Consider the following 22335-nt stretch of genomic DNA (forward strand, 5'->3'; position numbering starts at 1 on the left):
ATTTAATAATGGTAAAAAAAATTTGATTTGTAAGGTATACAATTAAATAACTGAAGTATTTTTGCAGTTGAGATTGAACTACAGAAAATCTACAGTTGATAGTAGGATAACTTCAAAACTACTTCCATTCTGTAGAAAAAGTGCTGTTTATTTTTATTTTTGGAAGAAGATAAAGTTTTTATTATATGTATAGTCATGCATTTAACTAATACAGAACATCAGCGATTGGTCCCGTCTTATCTTTTTCGAGTTATTTTCATAGCTCCATAGAGGGAAATATCGCTAAGCCACATTGCAAGAATTTCCGGATCAAATCCCTGTAAAAAGTATCGACATTCAAAGGTGCTGGTACTTTTTACAGGAACCTGTAAATAAACAAAAAATCTGATATAACGTAATTTTTACAGTAATAATTACAGTAAAATCACTGAATCACTCTGAATGAAATGACTATTACTGTAAAAATTACGGCATAATATTTTATGGTAAAAATGAATCTCATGATCAAATATATGCACCTAAGGTGCCGGCTGTTTTTACCGTAATTTGATCCGGAAATCTTCACAGTGTATGCACTTTGTGTGTTGTCTACTCGGACCAGTTCATCATCAAGTTAAAACTGGTTATTAAAATTGACTTAACTTTAAATTGTTTCTGCGCAACAGAAATAAGCTTTCTAAAACGTGTCTAAACTACAAAATTCGTAACAAAAGCAGTGTGTGTTGTTTTAGGTCAAAGTGGATAAGAAAATTAAAATTGAACTTTTTGACAACACTAATGATGCTTAAGCAAAATTTAGTTCTTTTAATCATGAATTTTTTGTTTTTCCGGAAAAAAGAAAGAAATTTCTTAAATTTCACTGGAAGAAATAGTTATCAAATTAAAACGCTAGTTTTAATTGTTAGAATTATAAGGATTGCATCTCAAATCACATATACAGTTGACTCGTCAATTTTTTGATTAAAAAAATAAATAAATGAAAAAAAAAAGAAAAAAATTATTTCTAGTAAATCAAATTCCAGAATGGTTTTAAAATGAATTGATTTCAGTTCAAAATGTCTTTCGTAGTAGAGTGAAATGCCCCATTACAAACTAGTTTTTTTTTAAATTTAAAATATGTTAATATTTATTCTTTAATGCTTAGATTGACATTAATTATAATTTAGCTAAAAACTATGCTTTTCCGAGTTGTAATAAATGATTACTTGATAAGCTATTAAGTTTGTCCATTCTAGCCACATAAATGAACTACACTAGCACAGTGTAGTGAAGTTAGTGCGGAAAAACTATGGTGGGGTCATTTTAGGAGAAATTCAGGTCCAGTAATGGACACTCCACAAAACTTTTTTTCTGAAAAACAGAATCAATTACGTCTTTAATTCATAATTTTAAAACTAAAATTCCGTAAAAGAAATGGTTTTCGTGCTTTTGGACATAAAATCATTTACAAAATTATAAGTAGATTTTTTCAAATTTTGCAAAAGTAAACCAGTCACAAAAAGTCTGGAATCACCCCTGAAATAGAATGACTCCTTGAATTAACTCCTCATTGACGCAATGGCATGCTCAGCACAAATCGGGAAGAGTTCAATTTATGATGAAAACAAGATGCAATACCGAATAAATACTCGAAATCAGAAACAAGCGAGCAATTTTGATAGAAATGATTCTTAATATTTGAGCCGATAGAAGAGAAGAAAACTAACTGCCTTCAGATTTGAAATTATCCTCTTCAATTTATCTGGAGTCAGTTGAAGCAACCTTATCACTAAACAAAACAAATGGTTTGATTAGCTGCGTGTTAATCAAGTTTTTAATCAGATAATTATAGAGAAAATTTCGTTTCAGGAGCAGTCTTAAGGTAGCGGTTCCCAATTTGTTTCTACTGTGGAACCCTAAATGGTTTACCTTCTTTCTGCGGAACCCCGAGACTTGATGAATAAATTTCATTCGCGATTGTGGAACATATTAATTAACGAAATGCAATTAATTATTTTAAAAAATATGTTCTGATCAAAATTTTATTAATTATTTTGAAAATATTTAGAATGAAGGAGGAAATTGGCATCTAGTTTAGTCCTTAGTTTGGTTTTAGTGTATGCATAAACTGAAATTGAATGAGGTGAAATACGGTTTAATCCAAAATAAAAGCGAAAACGGGCATAAATAAACTTAGAAAATGGTTGTTAGAGAAACATAATGTACTTCTTCATTGGTGAATTTGATTATTTTTATTTGATGCGAAATTCTGATGCAATTTTTCATATCTTTTTTCATAATTCAGTCATTTATATTGTTATAAGAAAGAAACATTGCTCGAATTTTCTTTATTTACAAGTATTTTAATTAAATAATTTCATACTTAGAGAAATTTATTTTAATACCAAGTTTAGAAAATCATAACTGATGGTTCAAACTTTTGAAACCCCTGCCATCCTGAAGACCATTTAGGAACCGCAGGTCTAAGGCATAGTCTGCCACTCTGCTCTTCAAGTGACCCCATAATTAAGAATGAGCAAGGATGACCGAATCATTGGGTTATATATCCTATTGCATTTCCAAGGATTCGGGATTTAAAACCTTGCCATTTCTTCTTGTGGAATTTCTTGATTTTTTTAATATATATAATCTGTGTAGGTGATTTGAACTGAATCATATGTAATTCATTGATAAATAATCTATTTGTGTGAAAAAAATTATGAGAAGTGACAATATCTGTGGTATAAATTTGCGGTAGATTATCAAAAGTGTGAAATTATCAAGTTTTAGAAAAATTGCTATCCAAATTTTTGGGGATAATTTTATTACTTAATAATTCGCTGTTTCTGAACTAATTGGCATATATGGCGATCCGTTTTTATTTGTAAAACATAGGATCATATTCGACCATAGATCAATTTCGAAAAAATAAAGTTACTTTGTTTTTTGACAAAAAAAGTGCTTTTCATTGATTCAAAGTATGCCGGGAAACTTTAAACAAATGACGAAAACTAAAAGATTATTCAAGACAGAAAAAGTGAGCTACATAATTTTTCGCAAATGATTTTGATTTTAGTTAGTGTCATTTTCTTAGTGCTGAAATGTCACTTGCATTAGCGTCATGAAAAGCAGATCGATGAATAAAATATTGCGACAATAAAAATTGTCCCTTCTGTTATAATTATGTGTGAAAACAAATTTACCAATTATAAATAATAGAACTGATTTACAAAAATTAAGAATGTCTCTTAAATTTACATTTTAATTTTATATCGTAAAAATTAGATAGCTTTAAATGATGCGATGACTAAAATAACTTTCAACTCTTAAAATAAAATCATTGATAGCATCGCCTTTAGTGCATTCTGACTGCAACATGAGGTTGTCGATCTCTTTCAGAGATCACAGACGAGATGCACATTAATTTTTTAAAAAAAAGTTATTACACTATAGTTATTTATTAGTTTTATGGTGAATTTTAAAACCTATATATCATAATATATTCAAGAGTCGGTTTGAGAATTCATACATAACATTATTTGATTATAAAAATTAGCATGCTATTTGTAATTAAGAATTTAATAGGATGTTTTTAGTAATATCTATTTTTAGAATGTGATTTGCTAATTTACTGGTGTTAATAAAATTTGATTATGCTGTTTTAATATAGAAAAGATGTTTAAGATAGAAAAAAACTAGTTATTTTAATATTTTAAGAGATTCATAAAAAAAAATCCAGAATTCCAAATATTTTGAAAAGATTTTCAGTTCTAATTTAAAAATAATAGCTTAAAATGCTCGAAAATTAATGCTATTATTTAAACTAGAATACAATTATACAGTATTTAAAAAACTGTTTAAATATTTGATATTTCTTTTGGAAAAAGAGTTTTGCATCAGGGTTGGAATAAACTTATTTCTTCTGGGGTGATTTTTTTTTATCGTGGAAGAAACTTGCTTTCCTTGATGTTAATGATGTGAGTCATAATATGTGATGTAATTACTCATAATGTTTTTTAAAAATGCTTTAAATAAAATGGACGTGTCATGTTCTGTAGTTTTTAAAATTAGTTAAATAATATAATTATTTCTACCTCTGGGGGTACCAGATTGGAGATCGATCGTTCTCTGATTCAGGTCAAAATTACGATCTGTGGATGAATGAATGGATGTATGAATGGGTCTGCCCTATAAAACGTTTGTGACGTTTGGTGTGGCAGAAATCGTATTCTTGGCCATAGATGGCGCTAATGAAAAACAAGAAACGCACACTCTGCCTTAAATTTGCTCGGTTTTACCAAGCAGGCTTACCCGTGTATCAAGTGGCATTAGAACCAACCAACCATATAATTATTTAAAAAGTTTCTCAAAGTTTCTTTTAATCTACTTGTTAAATGCATTATGTTTGCTGCAGTTAAAAGTGTAAATAAGGAATATAAGGAATGAAACGTGCATTTAATTGATAAATAAAAATATAAGGAATGAAACGTGCATTTAATCGATAAATAAAAATATAAGGAATGAAACGTTTTCTAAATTTTATTTTTTCAGTTTAATTTATAACTATTTTTCATTACCGCTATAAATAAAATTGTATTGTATGTATGCTGTATTTTTATGCACAATGAGCAAATTAACAAACCGACCACCCTGAAAAATGCTCTGAATAAACATGCGTTTCTTTCCGACGGATTCGGATTTCTGACTCTTAAAATATAGTGGGTAGCCGCAATCTGGGAAATATGGTCCCAATAATTTGGTCAGGAGAGCTGTTCAAAGTTTGGACTCCTTTGTGTTAATTTTACTTTATGCGTATTTCGTTATATCTCTAGAACTTTTCAAGCTAATTGAAAAAAAAAATTTCACAAAATTATTTAATTCTTTATCCAAAGAGATATTCCACGCAAAAAAGAACTTATAGTATTTATTTATTATTTTTCATTATTTTACTTAATATTAGTCGAAAAAATTTTGAATTGTGAAGTATAAATATTTTTACATCATGCAAAATACAAAATTTGAGCAAATTCGGTCGATTCAGCCTGAGAAATCGAGTTTTGAAAATTTTTTTGGAACTGATTTCCACAGATTTCGATCGCTTAAACTTTGTACTTGGTCAGGTAAAATTATATTCTTTGAAATGTTGTAAGAAAAAAACTGCAATTTTTTTTAAAATTCGTCTAAATTGTTTTCGAGGTATGGCGAAAGACGCAAAAAGTAAAATTAACCTTAAGGAGTTCAAACTTTGGACCGATCTCCTGACCTAACTATTGGGACCATATTTCCCAGATTGAGGCTACCCCCTACATTTTGGGGGTCAAAAATTCGAATCTGTCGAAAAAAGGTATGTTTATTCAGAAAGAGTTTGTTTTTGTGTCTGAGTTCGTAAGTTAAAATATCATCTGTGCAAATGAATTAGCATATTTGAAGTCGCCCCTTTGAACCATTAAGATTGAGTCCTTAAACGTTAAGATCCGATCATTAGATCAAAAGTTATTCAGGGTGGTCCATTTTTTGATTTGAGCACTGTATATTTTTGCATTTTTCAAAGTACATTTCCTATTATATTTAAAAAAAATCTGCTTAAGAAAGGAAATAAATTCACTAAAAACATTTTAAAAGTATTTTTACCTTATCTATTTGAAGCTACAATACATCAATAAGAATATTGTTAAACTTAAAGCTCCATTATGTTAAAATAAATAATTAAAAAGTAATTTATTCTTTACTTTTCAAACCGTTAGAACTAAATCATACCTATACTATTTTATATGTTTATATTTATTAAGTCAATTTTTCTTTTTCGTTTCTTTTCATCATTTTCTTAATCTAAAATAATTTTTAATTGAAAAAACATATTGCCTTGTCAACCTCCAGCTCATTTGTAATAAAATTCGCATTGATTTAATAAATAAAATAAATAATTTTTGTATTTTCGAACAAAAAATTCATATTAATGTTAAAAATTGTATACAGCTAAATTAGGACATTAATGTAAATAATTCTTAATTACGAAATTTTTTACATACAATCAGGGAAGTAAACTAACTTTTACATACATACACTAATAAAAATATTTAGTTATTAAATATTTTTTTGCATAACATGCAAAAAAATAATTAATAACTAAATAAATAATTAATAACTTTGAATAATAAAAATAATTAATAACTTTGTTTTAAAACCCCACTTAATTAACAAGTTGTTTTAAAACAAGTTCTTGATCTTTGGCTACATATATTTTCTTTTTACCATGTTCACATATTTATGAATATTTTTATATTCTTTATCAAAATAATAATCAATAGTTAAAAAGAGTTTTGTGATATATTTTCTTACACTAAAACGAACAGGACAAGTAATTATACTTTCATTTTTGTTCTCTTATAACGATGACATTTATTATAACTATGAAGGAGTTAGTTATTTATTATATATATTTTTTATTGTAATACGATCAGTATGACGTGTTCTTTAAAACGGATTAAGCTTAAAAATACATAAATAAATAAATAAAAAATAAAATACACATTTAGAATTGAATAACATTCTTTCTGGACGATCGGTTTTTTTTCTTTCTCTCAATCTGCCTGTTTTCGGAATAGGTTTTTCCCTTACTGTTTTGCCCGACGTGGAAATATCTAATGACTCATGTACGTTTCTTATTTAGTTTCGGAATGATTAGTAGGGTGACATGTTAAAGGTTTTTTCAATAATCGATAGTCATGAGGTTGACGACGAATAGTTTGTATCATTCAGTCGATTCTGTTGAAAGAGACTATATGAGTCAACGAACGCCGAATGACATTTTTAAGCAGATGTGTAAGTAATATATTTTTTTTTGTTGGAAATATAATGACAACTGTCTAAAAATTCAATCGATCATTGTTTAAATTTTTTTCTTACTTAGTGACTCGTTTGTAATTTCTAAATCAAAGCCAGGTACACATTTACGTAGGTAAAAATAAACTTAACAGTTCTATTAGTATTTATAACAATCAGTAACTGCTCGTTATAGTACGCATCTTTAAATCGCGTATTCGGATCCATCATCTATTTTATTAGCAGGGGTCTGTCTAGGTTTTCTGAGAGGTAACTATTTTGTGAAAATTTAGACGTAATTTGTGAAAATTAAGAATTATATTAAGAAATCAACACAAAAATATGGTAAAAATATGGATATATCGTTTCTTACGGGATACAAAAATAAAATTTTAAGAAAAAGTATTTTGTGAAACTACCGTTTTTCCTAAAGTTGAATTTGTGAAGGTACTGCTAAATGGTAGTAAATTTGACCTGGACAGACCCCTGATTAGTTATGTCCCCCAAAATAAAATAAAAATTCAACAGATGATTTATTTAAGGAAAAATTGGGACAGTGCTTACTAACTAAACGATCTCTGGAAATTTTAGTTATATCACATTTCATTCAATAATAATATTTACATAAATGTGTAAGTAGCAGTTTTTTTTTCTGTAGAAGCATTACGATTATACCACTGTTTAGATCCGCATATATCTACAACAATTATTGTTTATGGAAATCGAGTGAGGCATTATTTCCCAATCTTTTTAATTTAATAACATGGTAATTTGAACAAAATATTTTTCTAAGCTACTGCTAAAATTAATTATTTTTTTTTACGTTTGCGTCTGACTGAACGATCAGTGGCAATTTTAGTTATATCACATTTCTTTCAATAATAATGGTTACATAAATGTGTAAGTAAAAGTTTTTTTTTCTGTAGAAGCATTACGATTATCCCGCTGTTTAGAGCCGCATATATGTTTATGGAAATTGAGTAAGACATTGTTTTCCGATCTTTTTCACTTAATAACATGGTAATTTGTACAAAATATTTTCCTAAGCTACTGCTAAGATTAATTATTTTTTTAACCGTTTGCGTGGATTTGTTACATTAATTTTATTATGTTAATTATTTTGTTACGTTTGCGTATTGTCTTTTTTTTTGTTGAGCACATTTTATAACGCTCCTCGTTAAATCACGTGCTTATGAATTATGAATCCATTATTTACTGTCTCCCTGAATGCAAGTGACTTATAAGTTTAGTGACTTGGTTGTTTCAGCATTTTCTTTTACTAAACCACTGCTGGAATTAATTATTTTGCACTGTTCATGTGGCTCAAAGTAAACAATATTGAACATATTATTACGAACATATTATTGTTGAAAATATTTATGAGTTCTTTTTTAAAGCACACCCCGCTAAATCACGCATAGATTAATCGCTAAATATTTTTGTCCTCTCAAAAGCTAGTGATTCTTAAATTTTGTAACTTGGTAGTTTCAATAATTTGTTTTCCTATGCCGCGAGTGGAATCAATTATTTTGCTTACGTTTATATAGATAGCAGTAAACATTGGAACAGTAAACAGTGTTGCATTCCAACAGTATTCATTGCTTCATTGCAACAGTAAACATTGTTACATTGCAACTGTAAACATCGTAACAGTAAACATGATAAACTCAAAGATAAAAGTTGGTTGATTATGATTTAAAATATTTACGAGCCTCTTGTTCTAACGCAACTCGTGAAACTGTTATTGCTCTTTTTTATGTCAGTTCCTCCAAAAAATAATTACAAAGTAAAAAACAATTTTTCTTAAGGAAAAAATACACCTCTAGTCTATCTGTCTTAGAAGAACTATCTATCTAAGAAGCTATTTGAAAATAAGAAATATTACATTTTAGAACTGTTAATACTTCCTTGACTAACCCCTCTCAAAACTGATTCTTTTTGTCACCACTGATTCCTTTTGCTCAAATTTACTAGTTATTTCTTATAATTTTCCTTAAAATATGTATTAAAAATTGTTAATCACTTTTATATATTTTTAATCATAATTCATCAATGTATTTGTATAATTAAAAACTGAGCATCATTGACGACATAAAACGTTTAACTTATTTAAATCAATCTGTAATTTTTAACACCTTTTGTAGGTTAACAAAACATCTTGAATGAAACACATTTATCAAGTCTTGTCGTCAGGCTATGCTAAGTTGTCATTCAGCTATAAAACAAAACACACCTATTCATTGGGGGGTGGGGGATGTATAGGCGTTAGATACGAGATTCCTGTCGAAGATTAATATTGGAACACTTTTGTTCTTTTCTTTACCCGCCAAAATATTGAATAGTAATACTGCGTGACCCAAAATAACTGGCGTCTTCATGACACCTATGTAACCATGGCAACTTAACAGAAAGGATACAATGAATACGGTTCCGACTAATATATTTTTTTTAATGGTAGATGGCAGTTCTCATTGAGCAAAGAGTAGTTTGTGTGTTTTTCATAATACATAAACTACTCTTAGTTAAATTGTTGCAGTGAAAATACATTTATATCGTTTTATTTTCTTATGGTAGAAAGGAATGTCTACCTTTTCCGAAACTTTCCATGACCTATTTCAAATTCGCGCTTTTCTGACACAATATATGCCAGGGGTGGCCAAGCTCCTTGATAGTCGAGCCATTTTTCAAAATTTGAAGTTTTTCGCGAGCCGCAAATAAATACGTATTTAAAAGGTATGAAAAAAGGTATTAAAAAATTTTTCTATCCATAAATTATATTTATTGAGAACATATAAGTAAAAGTACAAAATATGTGCATTGAATTTAAATATTAAAAATTAAACATATTTATTTTACTTCTCTTGATAATTCTTTAAAATTTGGTGAATGATTGGTGTCAGCACTTCTCAGTAATTCTTTAAGATGATAGTTAGTTAATACTGATCGGTTTTTAAATTTCACGAATTTTAAAGTGGAATAAAATGATTCACATATGTACGTTGTTCCGAATATTGAAATAATTCTACAATCAGCCTTTTTTAATTCAGGATACTTCGATTCTGCTACAAATTTCCAAAATTCAGTAATAGACGTCGACTTATTTTAATTGTAGAGCTTGATCTTCTTGCATCTCTATTAATTCTAATTCTCCAGCTGCTTTTTGTGTCATAATTATATTGGAAATGGAAAACTCACCTTGAATTGAACAACGTTGCTCTTAGTCTTTCATATTTGTTCTCAGTAATTTAAAAGACATTTTGAAACACATACGGAACGATAATAATTTTTAAAAATATAATAGTACAAGAATTAAAGGGGAACTCGGGTACATTTATCGAGATCCACAAATTTTTTTTCAAAGAGCCGCATGTGGCTCACGAGCCGCAGGTTGGCCACCTCTGATATATGCAATATATAGTTTCCAACCCAAATCTGAAATTGAAGGCTAGGAGTTATTACTTTTTAAGTAAAAATTAGCAGAGCAGCTACTAAACAAAAACTAGCAGACTAAACTAAATAAACTAGACCCCCCCTCCTTTTCGCTGACACTCCCCAATCCCCGAAGATTGCTAAGCAATCTTATATGGCTTGCTCTGCAAACTATGCTCGATTCACTCTTTATTAAGTTAAACCTATTTAAAATGTGTTGAAGTGAATTTTAAGAATTTAAATCAATTGAAATTTATCCCTCTTTAAAAAATTTAAATTTTTTTGGCAATAATAAGTTATTGAAATAAAAACATTCAAATTGACACGTAATAGAAAAATGTAAAGAAACAAAACAATAATGACTGTTTTAGAAAACAATTCTTAATAAAAAATATTCACAACTTTGATTTATTACTTAATAATATTCAAACCTTTGTTAAAAACACATTTATAAACTTCAGAACTTTGAGCTGTCACTGTAAAGCTGCCAACTGACCTAACTAATAGAAAGGTAAATTGAAATAAATCGCATGTAATAGGAATGTCTTTTACTTTTCTCAAAATGTCTAAAAATATTTAAAAAAAATATTTAAATAAAAAAAATCCCCGAATTGCGGATTCCCTCCTAAAATATCCCGTAGACATCTCAAAGTATTTCTTTACAAGCATCTCTTGAAGCTCCTTTGGTTAGGCAGAACCAGACGATTAAGTGAGAAAAACAGAAGACTTTATTATTTTCATTTAATCCTTAACCACTGCTCTACAACCCATTAAACTGAATGCTTTTATGTATCAGAATTCAAATAGTTTAATTTGCAATGACTTTTGATCAATACTATTTTACACTAGTAAGCAGATTTCAAAGCTCTAAGTTCTTCAACGTTAATTTTTTTTACAATTGAAAGCGAAGGAAATAGAATTAAATCCAAATATATTGATGCGTAAGATTCGAATTTGCGCAATTAAATGACTGCTGCAATAAAATGACGAATTTGCGCAATTAAATGACGAATGAAATGAAATGACTGCTAACAGTTCAGGATTATTAAAAATGGATCACAACAAAAGAGAACGAGTTTTCTTTTTGAGCAATATTTTAAGCAACGTTGTGTAATTTCAAGTTTTGGTGACTAAAATTTGGTGCCCAGATAAAGCGTTTTAAAACCATAAGATTTTCTTTTTTTTATTACTTTAAGTTAAAGGTTTATACAAATAAGCATACAACCACATGCGCTTTGTAGGATAAAATCGAGACTGTTTCAACGAAATTTAGCCTCGGTCATTGGAATCTTCGACTTCAGTTAGCCAGTTCAAAAACATGGCTGACATTTATCCGATAATGCATTCTATACACAGCCACTTATGCATAAACCAATAAGAAATTCGCGGCTTTTTTTATCAATACATAAAAGAAATACGTGTTTTTGATTATAATTACTTCTTGCGTGAATTTGTACAATCATTAAAATATTTTTAGATAATTTATTAATTGAAATAAATTTCACTGAAACATATCTCAAACTATAAGTTAATTTAAAAATAGCATTCAGAAACTTAATTGCCTGAACGAGAAAGATATTGGAGTCGGTTACCCAAACATCTACCAGAAAATAACTGCCAGAATATGGTAAAAGTTTTCTGTGTTTCTCTCTCTATGGAATATGGAAGCACACAAAAGCTCGGTGCTTTTTACTGAAGTGCTTTGGTAACGAGTTTAGTAAAATGCAATAAATAATAGTTTTATAATGCGTAATGAATATTGGTAAATCTGGTATAATTTAGAAATTTTATCATGATAATTTAGAGAACAGCATAAGAACCATTTATTCGGTTAAATTTACTTGTCAATTTTGTATTTTTTTTACTAAATGTGTGGTAATAAAGACTAGAATTTTGAAAACTAGAAATTCCGGTGAAACATGTGAACTGAAAAATTACTAAAAGAATGATTTAAATACCGTATATTTTGGTTTCATTAACCAGAATTATGTTTTATTTTTACTTTTTTATTATGAAGTTTGGTAATTTTAAATGTATATTTTCTCCGTATGAGGACGCATAACTTTGCAACTAAGGTCCGATTACAAGTAAGGGCCAAACTAGGCCGTTAGATACAGGGACTCAACTGTTCGCTGAAATGTCAGATTTAGAATAAGTCCAGAAATAAGCATAGAAATGTAGTACTTAGAATATTTTTGCCATATTTGTTCAATTTTATTATTATTTGTTTTGTTTTTATGAATTTCGTTTACGTCTCGCAGGCGTAAATCGGAAACTGGTGAAAATATATTGGGGTAGACGTTATTTAATATGACGTGAAGATTGAAAACTTAGAAGAGTTGAAAAACAAGAAAATGCACAGTTGCCAGCAAAAAAATGAATGGTGGGGGAAATTACGAAGGAAAATCTGTGGAATATATTTCCATGCGCAGCTTGATATTTCCAGGCATGCTTGAGCCTTCGCGATTATTAGCGATATTAAGACAGGGGTTCAGTCAGACAGGAAAGACGAGTTGCTTTTAAAAGTATGTTAAAGTTTGTTATTTGTCTTCAAGTCCTTTTTTTAACGAGCCATGTTTTTTCTATTTCAGCCGGCCTCATGAACGGTATGGAGGGAGGCGGCGGTCAGCAGAACGGTGGATGTGAAGATTCCAAGACGAACCTAATTGTTAACTACCTGCCACAGACTATGACCCAAGAGGAAATCAGGTCTCTCTTCTCCTCTATTGGAGAGGTTGAATCCTGTAAACTCATCAGGGACAAGGTTACAGGTAGGACATACACATCTAATAACTTTGCTATAAAATATCTGCAGAAATGCGCTTTGATTTTCATTAAGCAATCCGTATTTAAAAAAGTGTTTTTTTTTTGTGTGTTTACCAGCAACATAGCGAGAAGGATATACACATCTAATAACATTATTAAATATGTGCAGAAATAGACCAACTTCGAATTTTAGAATTAAAATATTTTAACCCGTATTTAATCACTGTATCAAAAGTTCATCAGAGACAAGGTTATAAGTATAACTTACACTTCTCACAACATTGCTGTGAAATTATCCGGTTAACGACATCGGAACTTTTCTCAGCTATTTAGGATTCGCTCAATATTATGATTCAGTTTACAGAGTGCGTAGCGTTTTTAAAATGTACTTAAAGGTGCTTATTTTCTATTTTCGTTTTTAAAACGTCCTTAAAGTTGCTTTTCTTAACTTTATGCTTCGTTATTCACGATTTACGGTTTTCTTTTGCGTATTATACATTCAAAATATAAAGTCTTTCATAAAATCCTCGCGACTCAAATTTTACCAAATTTTTTTTTAGGAACAGATCATTTTAACGTTTGGGATTATTTATAGAAACAGTAGTGACGTAAAGTTTTCTTTGACAGAATATTTCCTTCTACTGTAAGCATTAATATTATTTTTCAGATAATATCTTAGGCTTTACAAAGGAAAAAAGCTTGCATTTCCCCTTAAGTTTCAGTGGTGAGAGTAGGAGGTATAAAAAATCGTTTTACTAAGTGACTAATTAAGTGCTAAGTGACTAAGTGACTAGTGCATAGTGACTAATTAGGAAATAAACCCTTTTTGAATGCAAAAAGCAGATAAATTTCCATTGCATAATGCAATACAACCTTTAGTCGAGATGAACGCAGGCGCAGGACAGTTTGGACAGGAGCCAATCTCCCCCTGCACGTGGACAAGAACCGTTTTTCACCATCACAGCCCATCTTCACTGAGTTATAACTCACAGAGAGAACCGAACTTCAGTGTTATTAATTTCTCAAATTCTTAAAATACAACATACATCGTCAGTTTTGGTAAAAATGGACAGAAGTCCCTGAGTTTTCAAAAAACCAATTTCATTTTAAGAATTTCCCACTTTTATCAAATAATAACGTTTAAAGATCAATAAAAAGTCAGATAACGCTTTTAAATCTATTTTTTTTTCAAAATAAATTAAAACAAGCAGAATATTTTTAATTATATCCAAAACGAGGAACATCTATTTGTTTCACTTTATTTAAAAACCATCATAGAAGATTTTTAAAACATTTTCGCATGCTTATTAAGTGATAAACAAGTATAAAATTTATAAATGATGAAATCGAAAATAAAGGAAATTGAAAATAAAATCGAATATAAGTCTCAAACTTCTTTAACGTAACAGATACTTCCTTGACACATAATTAACAAAATTAAAAATTGTTCTAAAATTTCATAATTCAACGGATATTTTTTATTTGTACATTTAATTTAAAATGCTTTTTAATATTCTTCTTTTTAGCCATTACCATCTGCCAATCTAGAAATCGGTTATTATATTTATAAGGTGTTATGTGATCGCCACCTTTAATATATATTTTTGGAATCTCAGTCAAAAATTAAGTAACACACATTTTGTTCATTTCTAGAGTTGGACAATATTTCAAAATAACGTCAAATATCGATAGTTTTTAATAGTTGTGATAAAGATATTAAATATATAATATCACGAAACATCGCAAATTCGATAAATAGGATCACCAACAGTCGATGAATACCGATACTTGATAAATACCAAAAATATCGTGACTAATGAATAAAATCCGCTTCGTGAAGAGATAGAGGGAAACCTTTTCCTTCAGTGTAGTATAAGGACTAATCTTCCTTGTTTGGCTTTGTATGGCGCTATTTCTTTTGAAGGTGGCGATATGACAAATTATTATACAGTCAAACCTCGATATCTCGAACTTGAAGGGAGAGGAGAAAAAATTCGAGATACCGAAAATTCGAATTATCGAAAATAGCATGTTATCGATGGTAGAATAAAGAAAAATGCTCTTTACATACCTTATTTACTATTCCATATTTATTCTAAAAACACTTTTTACACTTTCATTTAAAGAAAGATTCAATTGTTGTTTGCTTTAGAGATGTGTAAGGAAGTTTGTCTGTAACCCTTTCTAAGTGGACTATAGCTTTAAATGTCTCCTCTGACATATTTGGCTGCCTCTCAATAAATCTCCTTACAGTGTCCACTGCAGAAAGTATTTGTTTGTTCGTAACATTGGGTGGTAAATCTTCAATTTCCTTATCCTCTTATTCTGATAGTTCACAAGAAGCTTTCGTTTGAGCGATGATATCATTATCATCCCACTGACCATACACTGTTACTGCATCATCTACGTTTACAAAGTCATGAAATTCCATGTCATCAAGTTTCATGAGTCTGGTCAATCTGTCCCAATCATTTTCGGTGTAGTTTTCAGCAGAATTAACGATATTGATTGTTTGACTACTTTCGTGATCTTTAATGAATCCAGACTTCTTGAAGCCATTCATTATCGTAGCGGAAGACACATCATTCCATGCCACTGACGTATTTATGTCCAATTTTTAAAAAAAGTTTATCATTATGAGAATTGGTTTTCTATTTTAAATTTTTTTTTTTTGGAATAGTTTTTAATTATCAGAAGAAAAATCTACACTATTTATGGAGAAAAAAAATTCAAGTTATAAAGGGATTAGAAGAAAAAAATTCGTGAAATCAAGTTTTTTTAACATTGAGTGTATAAGAAATTTGAAGGGAATTTTTTCTCCTTCGAGATATCGAAAAATTCGTGAAATCGAGGTTCGAGTTAGCGAGGTTCGACTGTATTATAGTATTTTTCATAAGTCTATTTTTTTCAAATTTTATTTATTATCATTCTTGAATTTTAAAAATTAATGATAATAAATATTTACCAAATTTTCTTTTTCATCAGTTACCAAAAAAAAGAAAAAAAAAAGAAAGAAAGAAAAGAAAAGAAAAGCCTTATTAAAATTGATAAATATTTTTCTGGCCATATTGTGTTAAAAATTTGCATTTTGTAAGCAGTGAAATTCAAGATAGACAGTATTAAATACCTTTACAAATTGATTATACCTTTAATTAAATTGATTATTTAGTGTTACAAAAATATTCAATTTATAGAAATTAAAAAAAACAATTCATTATCTTGCCTAGCTTTTCCTTAAATTCGACTAACCCCTAAAAATTTTATAGAAAGGAGCATTTTTTAGAAAAATAGCTTTAAATCTGTAATGTATATTTCATGAAATATTGCTTATTCATAAAGCTTTTTCTTAAATTCAATTCTCCCCACCCCTTTAAAAATTATTGATGGAAAGGAACTTTTTTAGAAAAATAGCATCAAATCGGTAATGTATATTTCATGAAAGGTTGCTTATTCACAAACAGTAATTGAATATTCAGATGTTCAGTAGCTGTGTGAGTCATCACTTAAGATATCTCAAAGACTGAACATAAATAGCCATTCTATTTGTACTTAAAGATTGATAAGTAAGAGATTTCGAATTCTTCCAAAATTTTAAGAAATTTCAAAACATTTATAAATAATTTAAAAAAAGAAACTTACTTCTTTACATGTTTAAGAAATGCTAAGGGTTTTAACTACGTCTATCTTGTTTGAAGCTACTTTTAAACACAAATTTCAGGTACATTTATCTCAGAACAATGAAAATCAATTAACAGCTACAAACACTAGGTAAAATTAAAATAAAATATTAATTTCAGTTCAATATTACTGGGTATAATAGAAACTAGCATTTAAGTTTTTTAATTGTATTTTTCCTCTTGTTTTTACGGATATAGATCAGCAATCCAGAGTTATTCAAACTATTCATTTAATCCATTAAAATGTGTGGGCTTATTTACATATGAGCACAAAAACCATATTGTTAAATTTTTATGATTCCATCGTTATTTGAAGGTGTTTTTTATAACCATTCAACTCTTCTCAGTTCCTTCCAGCAATCTAACAGTTTATGAATTTCTATAATAGTGATTTGCTAGATAGCCGTTTTTGTTTTCCGTTCACTTACATATTTGCCTGATGCTTAATTGTCATATGAGTATATTTGACTAGGAATTTAAAAATACAGATGATTACGGCACGCTCTGTTGTCTGATTCTTTAGCATACAACGGGTGAGATTGAATGAGAATATGGCGTTTTTTTAAAAGTTTATATTCAAAGCAAAATGTTATTATTTTTGTGAAATCTGAATAAAACAAATTTAGAAAGCAGCTAATAACATGGAAATATTTCTATTTTTTTATCGAAAAGTACATCGGTATATTTGTAATGTGTTTTACACATCTATATTCCTAGAAAAATATAATCATTTTTCTGAAATCTGAATAAAATACGATTTAAAATATCGATATAAATTTCGATATAAAATAAATTAATTATTATTTATTTTATATCGAAAATTAAAGGCTTATATTTGTAGCATTTTTATCGACATTAGTTATAATTAATTTAAAGTGTTTTTGTATATGAAAGAAAACTGTGCAAACTTGTGAATTATAAGAATACTGAGTAATTTTGTTTTGGTTTTTGTATTAATTTTTTAAAAAAAATGTAAGCATAAACATAAATGTAGACATTTCTTTTATATAGTTGGAAATTAAGTACCGTTTTTTCTGATTAAATCAAGAATGCCTCGATGGCAGAACCAAAAAGTTGTTTAACACAAAACAGTGTAGTATTTCCCATCTCTTTAGTTGAAAACAACCAGTTAAACTAATTCGCTACATTCCACGGTTCATTCGATAAAACACAACTCAACCCACTTCCAATATGCCCATTACCAAACGAAAAGTCTAACTACAATGTCCAGCTAAATTTCTTTCTTACTCTTTTGAAACCATGCTAGATGTGAATGGTTAAAAGCCAATATAGTTTTGTATTCATGGTTTGTTAATAATATTAGTTGTAAACTGTTTCAAAACCATCAAAGTAAAAAACGTTCTTTACCGTACACTTTGCTGTTAATTGAATGTATAGATTACTGCCGGTTATTTTACCGTAATATTAGAATGAAAAGTCTAACAGTGTAGTATTTCAACAATTTAGCACAATTTAATTATTTATTTTCAAGTTTTTGCTCTAAAAGAAGCATTTAGCACAAAATTGCGCCAAAAATCTTTTCAAACCTGGTTCCAAACTGCTCTAAAAATGTTTTTTATTCCAAAACGGGCATTTTTTTTACAATATAGAGACGGACATATTCCCTTTCACTACATCGGGGGAACATTGTTGATTTTAGTATGTTTTTGTCATTTGCTAAAAAAAGTTTTTTTTATATCAAATTACGTTTCAAGAAGTTTTAAAATTCTTATTCAACAAGGTGCCAAATATATTCAAGATTTTTCACAAGCAAGGGCCACTTTCAATATGAACGTGAGTTATAGTAGAACGTGAGTTATATATAGATATGAGTTACATTTTATACAATCTTCATAAAAAATTAAGTAAAAATAGACTCACATCAGTTTTAAAAATATATGAGCGAAGAGAAAAAAATCCAACGAATCTAAACTTAGGTAGGGGTAAACAAATTTTATTGATGATCGCTAGAAATACCTTCAAACAATCAAGCCTAATATGATATAATTGATGTTTTTCATTCCGCTTTCCTTACGAGTAATTCCATAAATTTCGCAACCGTTTTTTTCATCTTAGAATCTTTTTCTTCCCAATTAATTTGAGACCTGTATTCCGCGTACTTTTTTAATTTAATTTTCTACTGGAATTGACTTTTTATTTTATTTTTTCCCCTCTGGATTTTGTAGTGGTCAAGGAGCTGCGCTTACATAAGAAAGTTGCTAAATTCGAATCTCGGACTAGGCATAGGCGTTCTTTCATTCCCTGTACAATCTGTCCTTACTACCCTACAAATACCTGAATGACGAGTGTCAATCGGGGGGGGGGGTAGTGGAAAAAAATGTTTTATGAATTAAGGGCAATGATTGCGAACAACTTTTTAAAACAGTATTGCTTAAAATTTTAAAAAAATACGTTAAATTACTCCAAAACAGCAAATTACCCATCTATACCATTGGTTTTGTTGTAACCTTAGAAAGTTCAAATAAAGATCACTATTTAGGTTTTTTAAATTTATGTTTAATGGTTTTTTTCTTTAGGTTTGTTAAAAGATATTAATTAACATTACAAAGGTATATTGCCTTCAACTAGTTTAAAGGTATATTGCATTCTAACATCAGACATTGCTTTTAATTTTAGATAAGGTTTTAAATTTCATGTTTTCGCTATTTAAGTGGATTTTTAGTTTACTTACACAGTAAAAAAAAAACTGTACATTTTATAGAAAAAAATGATATATAATATTTTTTTACATAAAAAAATTGCTTACAGAAAAAAATTGTTTACAGATAAATACAGATTGTTTGTATTATAAATCGTTTGCCCCGCGATGCGAAAAATTCCAGTTTTTTTTTATAGATCTTCTCCGTATATTAGTCGGTATAAAACTGTTTTTCATAAAACATTTTTTCTCTGTTTTTCATCCTAATCATTAACGGATTAAAACTGACAGTTCAAATTCTAATTTTTCCCATCCAATTTTGCTTACTGTAAGATATCATCTTCATCTTTTTTTTTTTTTAAATTACTTTACGATTTCTTCTGTACTTTTCAGAAATTATTTTGCGGTGTTAATAAAAAAAAAGCGATTCGTCTTTCTTGTTGAATCGATACTTTATCTGAGTATTATTTGTCTTCAGATATAATTTGTAGGTGGTAAATTAAATTGCCAGATATTTTTATAAGAGTAGGCCAATATAGTTTCAAACGTTTTTGCACTTAAATATGATTTCAATTTTTCTTCGTAGCCAAACAGTAGAGTTGCAATGACTCAGAAGACAAAATACCCGCCTTCATTTGAGGTAACTCGGGTTCTAACCCCGGCGTTGAATGGTCAGATAAATTCTGCTCGCAATGACCACAGTATTATTTTATAGATTTCTTTTTGTTAAAATTACAGAGTTTGTTGGTCAAAATAACCGAGTTTGTTGGTTGAAATAACAGAGTTTGTTTGGTAAAATAACAAGACTTATCTGCCTAAAACACAAGCTTTCATTTTTAAATAACAGTTTTTTTCTGTGAAATAAACGGTTTCATACTGACACACCAGCTGATAGTTTTTTTCCTGCAAATTTAATAGATGTTTTTTCTGTGTACTTGTATTTTATTTAACACAAAAGTGAATTTGATAATCGTTTTTAAGCATTCATTTAATGTTTTTACTGTAACTACATAAATGTACAAATTGATAAAGTCAATAAATTTTTCTTTATTATGCGTTTTAGCAGGTCAGAGCCTGGGATACGGATTCGTAAATTATGTTCGGCCGGAAGACGCTGAGAAAGCCATAAATACTCTCAATGGCTTGCGGCTACAGAACAAGACTATAAAGGTACGTTTGATATTTTCTCTTAAGATTGGATTGCTTTAAGAAATACGATGCCGTTTTTTTTAACCTTTGTAGGACCACAGAAAAATATACGAGTGTGTAAAAAAGCAACATTTGATTACCAAATAATATGCGCTGCTCTCAAAATTGAAAGCTGATCACCAGAATAACTTTCGATCTAATTATTGGATTTTAAAGTGCAATATTAATGTGTTGACGGATTGAACTCATATATGCTAATAAATTTGTGCAGACATTAGTTTAAGTTAAGAAATTAACCTCAAAGACTTTTCTCTGAATAAACATCCGTCGGAAAAAAGGTTTGTTATTTCAGCGAAAGTATGCTTTTATTCTTCTTTTTCAGTCGATTCAAATATCTAATTTTTCGTAATTGATTAATTCTGCCATTGTTTTAACAAATTAATTAGTATATTTAAGAACTCGAGCTTTTCCTTTTATTGCTTTACACTTCACCTTAACGTACAAAAAAAATTTAATATAATTTGTATGCAATAAAAAATTAATGAAATATTTTGTATTAGTAATATACAAAAAAGAAAGACTTCCTCTTTGTCAGAAAATATGAAAACGTCATACTTTAGCATTACTTAATGTCATTAGCAGTATTCAATTTACAACGTCTTTATTAATTCGCTTAACAAAATGATCATGTCTTTTTTTTTCATGAAAAATGTAAGGTTATAGTTTTTCAATTAAAAATTATTTGAAAATAATAGACTGATGAGAGGACCTAACAGCGTCAAATCAGCTGCGTACATACTTAAAAAATAAAAAAAGGTAAAAAAAAGGTATGTTTTAGTACTAATGGTTTAATAATAAGTAAAGAATAAACTATTTTTTTTAGATGTATTTTATCACAATGAATCTTTAAGCGCAACAATGCTTACAAATAATGCAACATTAAGTAAAATAATATACATTGATAATATTTTAAGCGAATTTTGAATATTTTTTAGTATTTTTGAAAAAACCATGGTTTAAACCAACTGGCTTTGGTTCCTTATGTGATTTTTTTTTTAAATTTTGGCACATCCATACATATCCGCAGAAACTCGTGAAAGTTAGCGATGATTTCGTAATTTTTTTTATACTCTCTTATGTAAAAACTTAGTAAAACTTTAAAGATGTAAATATGTTTTTATGAAGAAAGCTTGACAAAAAATATCGTAGATTTAAAGCGGAATTTTAAAAATAATTGATTAAATTATGAATTTTAATTAGAATTGAAATAAGTTCTGTCGAGAACTATTATTGTAAAATAGTATATTTAATATGGTAAAATGGCATTGTAAAATGTCTTTTAGCTAGACGCGATTTATATTTTATTAAAGTAATTTTTTTTTAAATTTTCTGATATGTAATACTTAACTTATAGATCTTTTTTAATAATTAAAATTACACTACGATTAAAATAGTAAGCTTCAATCTTTTATGTTTTAATATTTTTCAATTTAAGATAAAAACGTACATTGCTTGACATACGAAATATAATTCATTAAACTAACATAAAATTCATAAAACCATTCATTTAATGTTAACTCGAAAAATAGTCGGTATACTTGGATATACTAATAGTTCTGAAATAGGTCAATAAGGATAATGATTACTGTTATTATCTTAACAGCATTTAATGTCGTTAAAATGTTTTTCCTGTCCTCATTTGTCTTGAAAAATTTATATTGTTAAATGAAATAAAACCACTGTTAAATGAACTGTTAAATGACTGTTACCACTGTTACCACTGTTAAATGAAATAAAGACAACAAAAAAAAAATAGATATGAGTCAGAGAATGTTTAACCACCAAGCGTTAGAA

General features: G+C 28.7%; 1 protein-coding gene across 40 annotated transcripts in view; it reads left to right on the forward strand.

Annotated features, from left to right (window-relative positions):
• The window catches only part of LOC107436216 (ELAV-like protein 2), a 61312-nt gene that overhangs the window by 25054 nt on the left and 13923 nt on the right, over nt 1–22335 (forward strand). For 16 of the 40 annotated variants that reach the window (XM_071183617.1, XM_071183615.1, XM_071183611.1 and 13 more), the window contains exons 2-3: nt 12822–13001; nt 20396–20502. In XM_071183617.1, the coding sequence (XP_071039718.1) occupies nt 12830–13001; nt 20396–20502 (279 nt within the window). In that variant the 5' untranslated portion in view covers nt 12822–12829. Of the gene's footprint in view, nt 1–6641; nt 6802–12821; nt 13002–20395; nt 20503–22335 lie in introns of those variants that run through there. The other 24 variants (XM_071183595.1, XM_071183598.1, XM_071183618.1 and 21 more) reach the window with 5 other exon arrangements.

Source organism: Parasteatoda tepidariorum, chromosome 7 (genome assembly GCF_043381705.1).
Source record: "Parasteatoda tepidariorum isolate YZ-2023 chromosome 7, CAS_Ptep_4.0, whole genome shotgun sequence".
Lineage (NCBI taxonomy): Eukaryota > Metazoa > Arthropoda > Arachnida > Araneae > Theridiidae > Parasteatoda > Parasteatoda tepidariorum.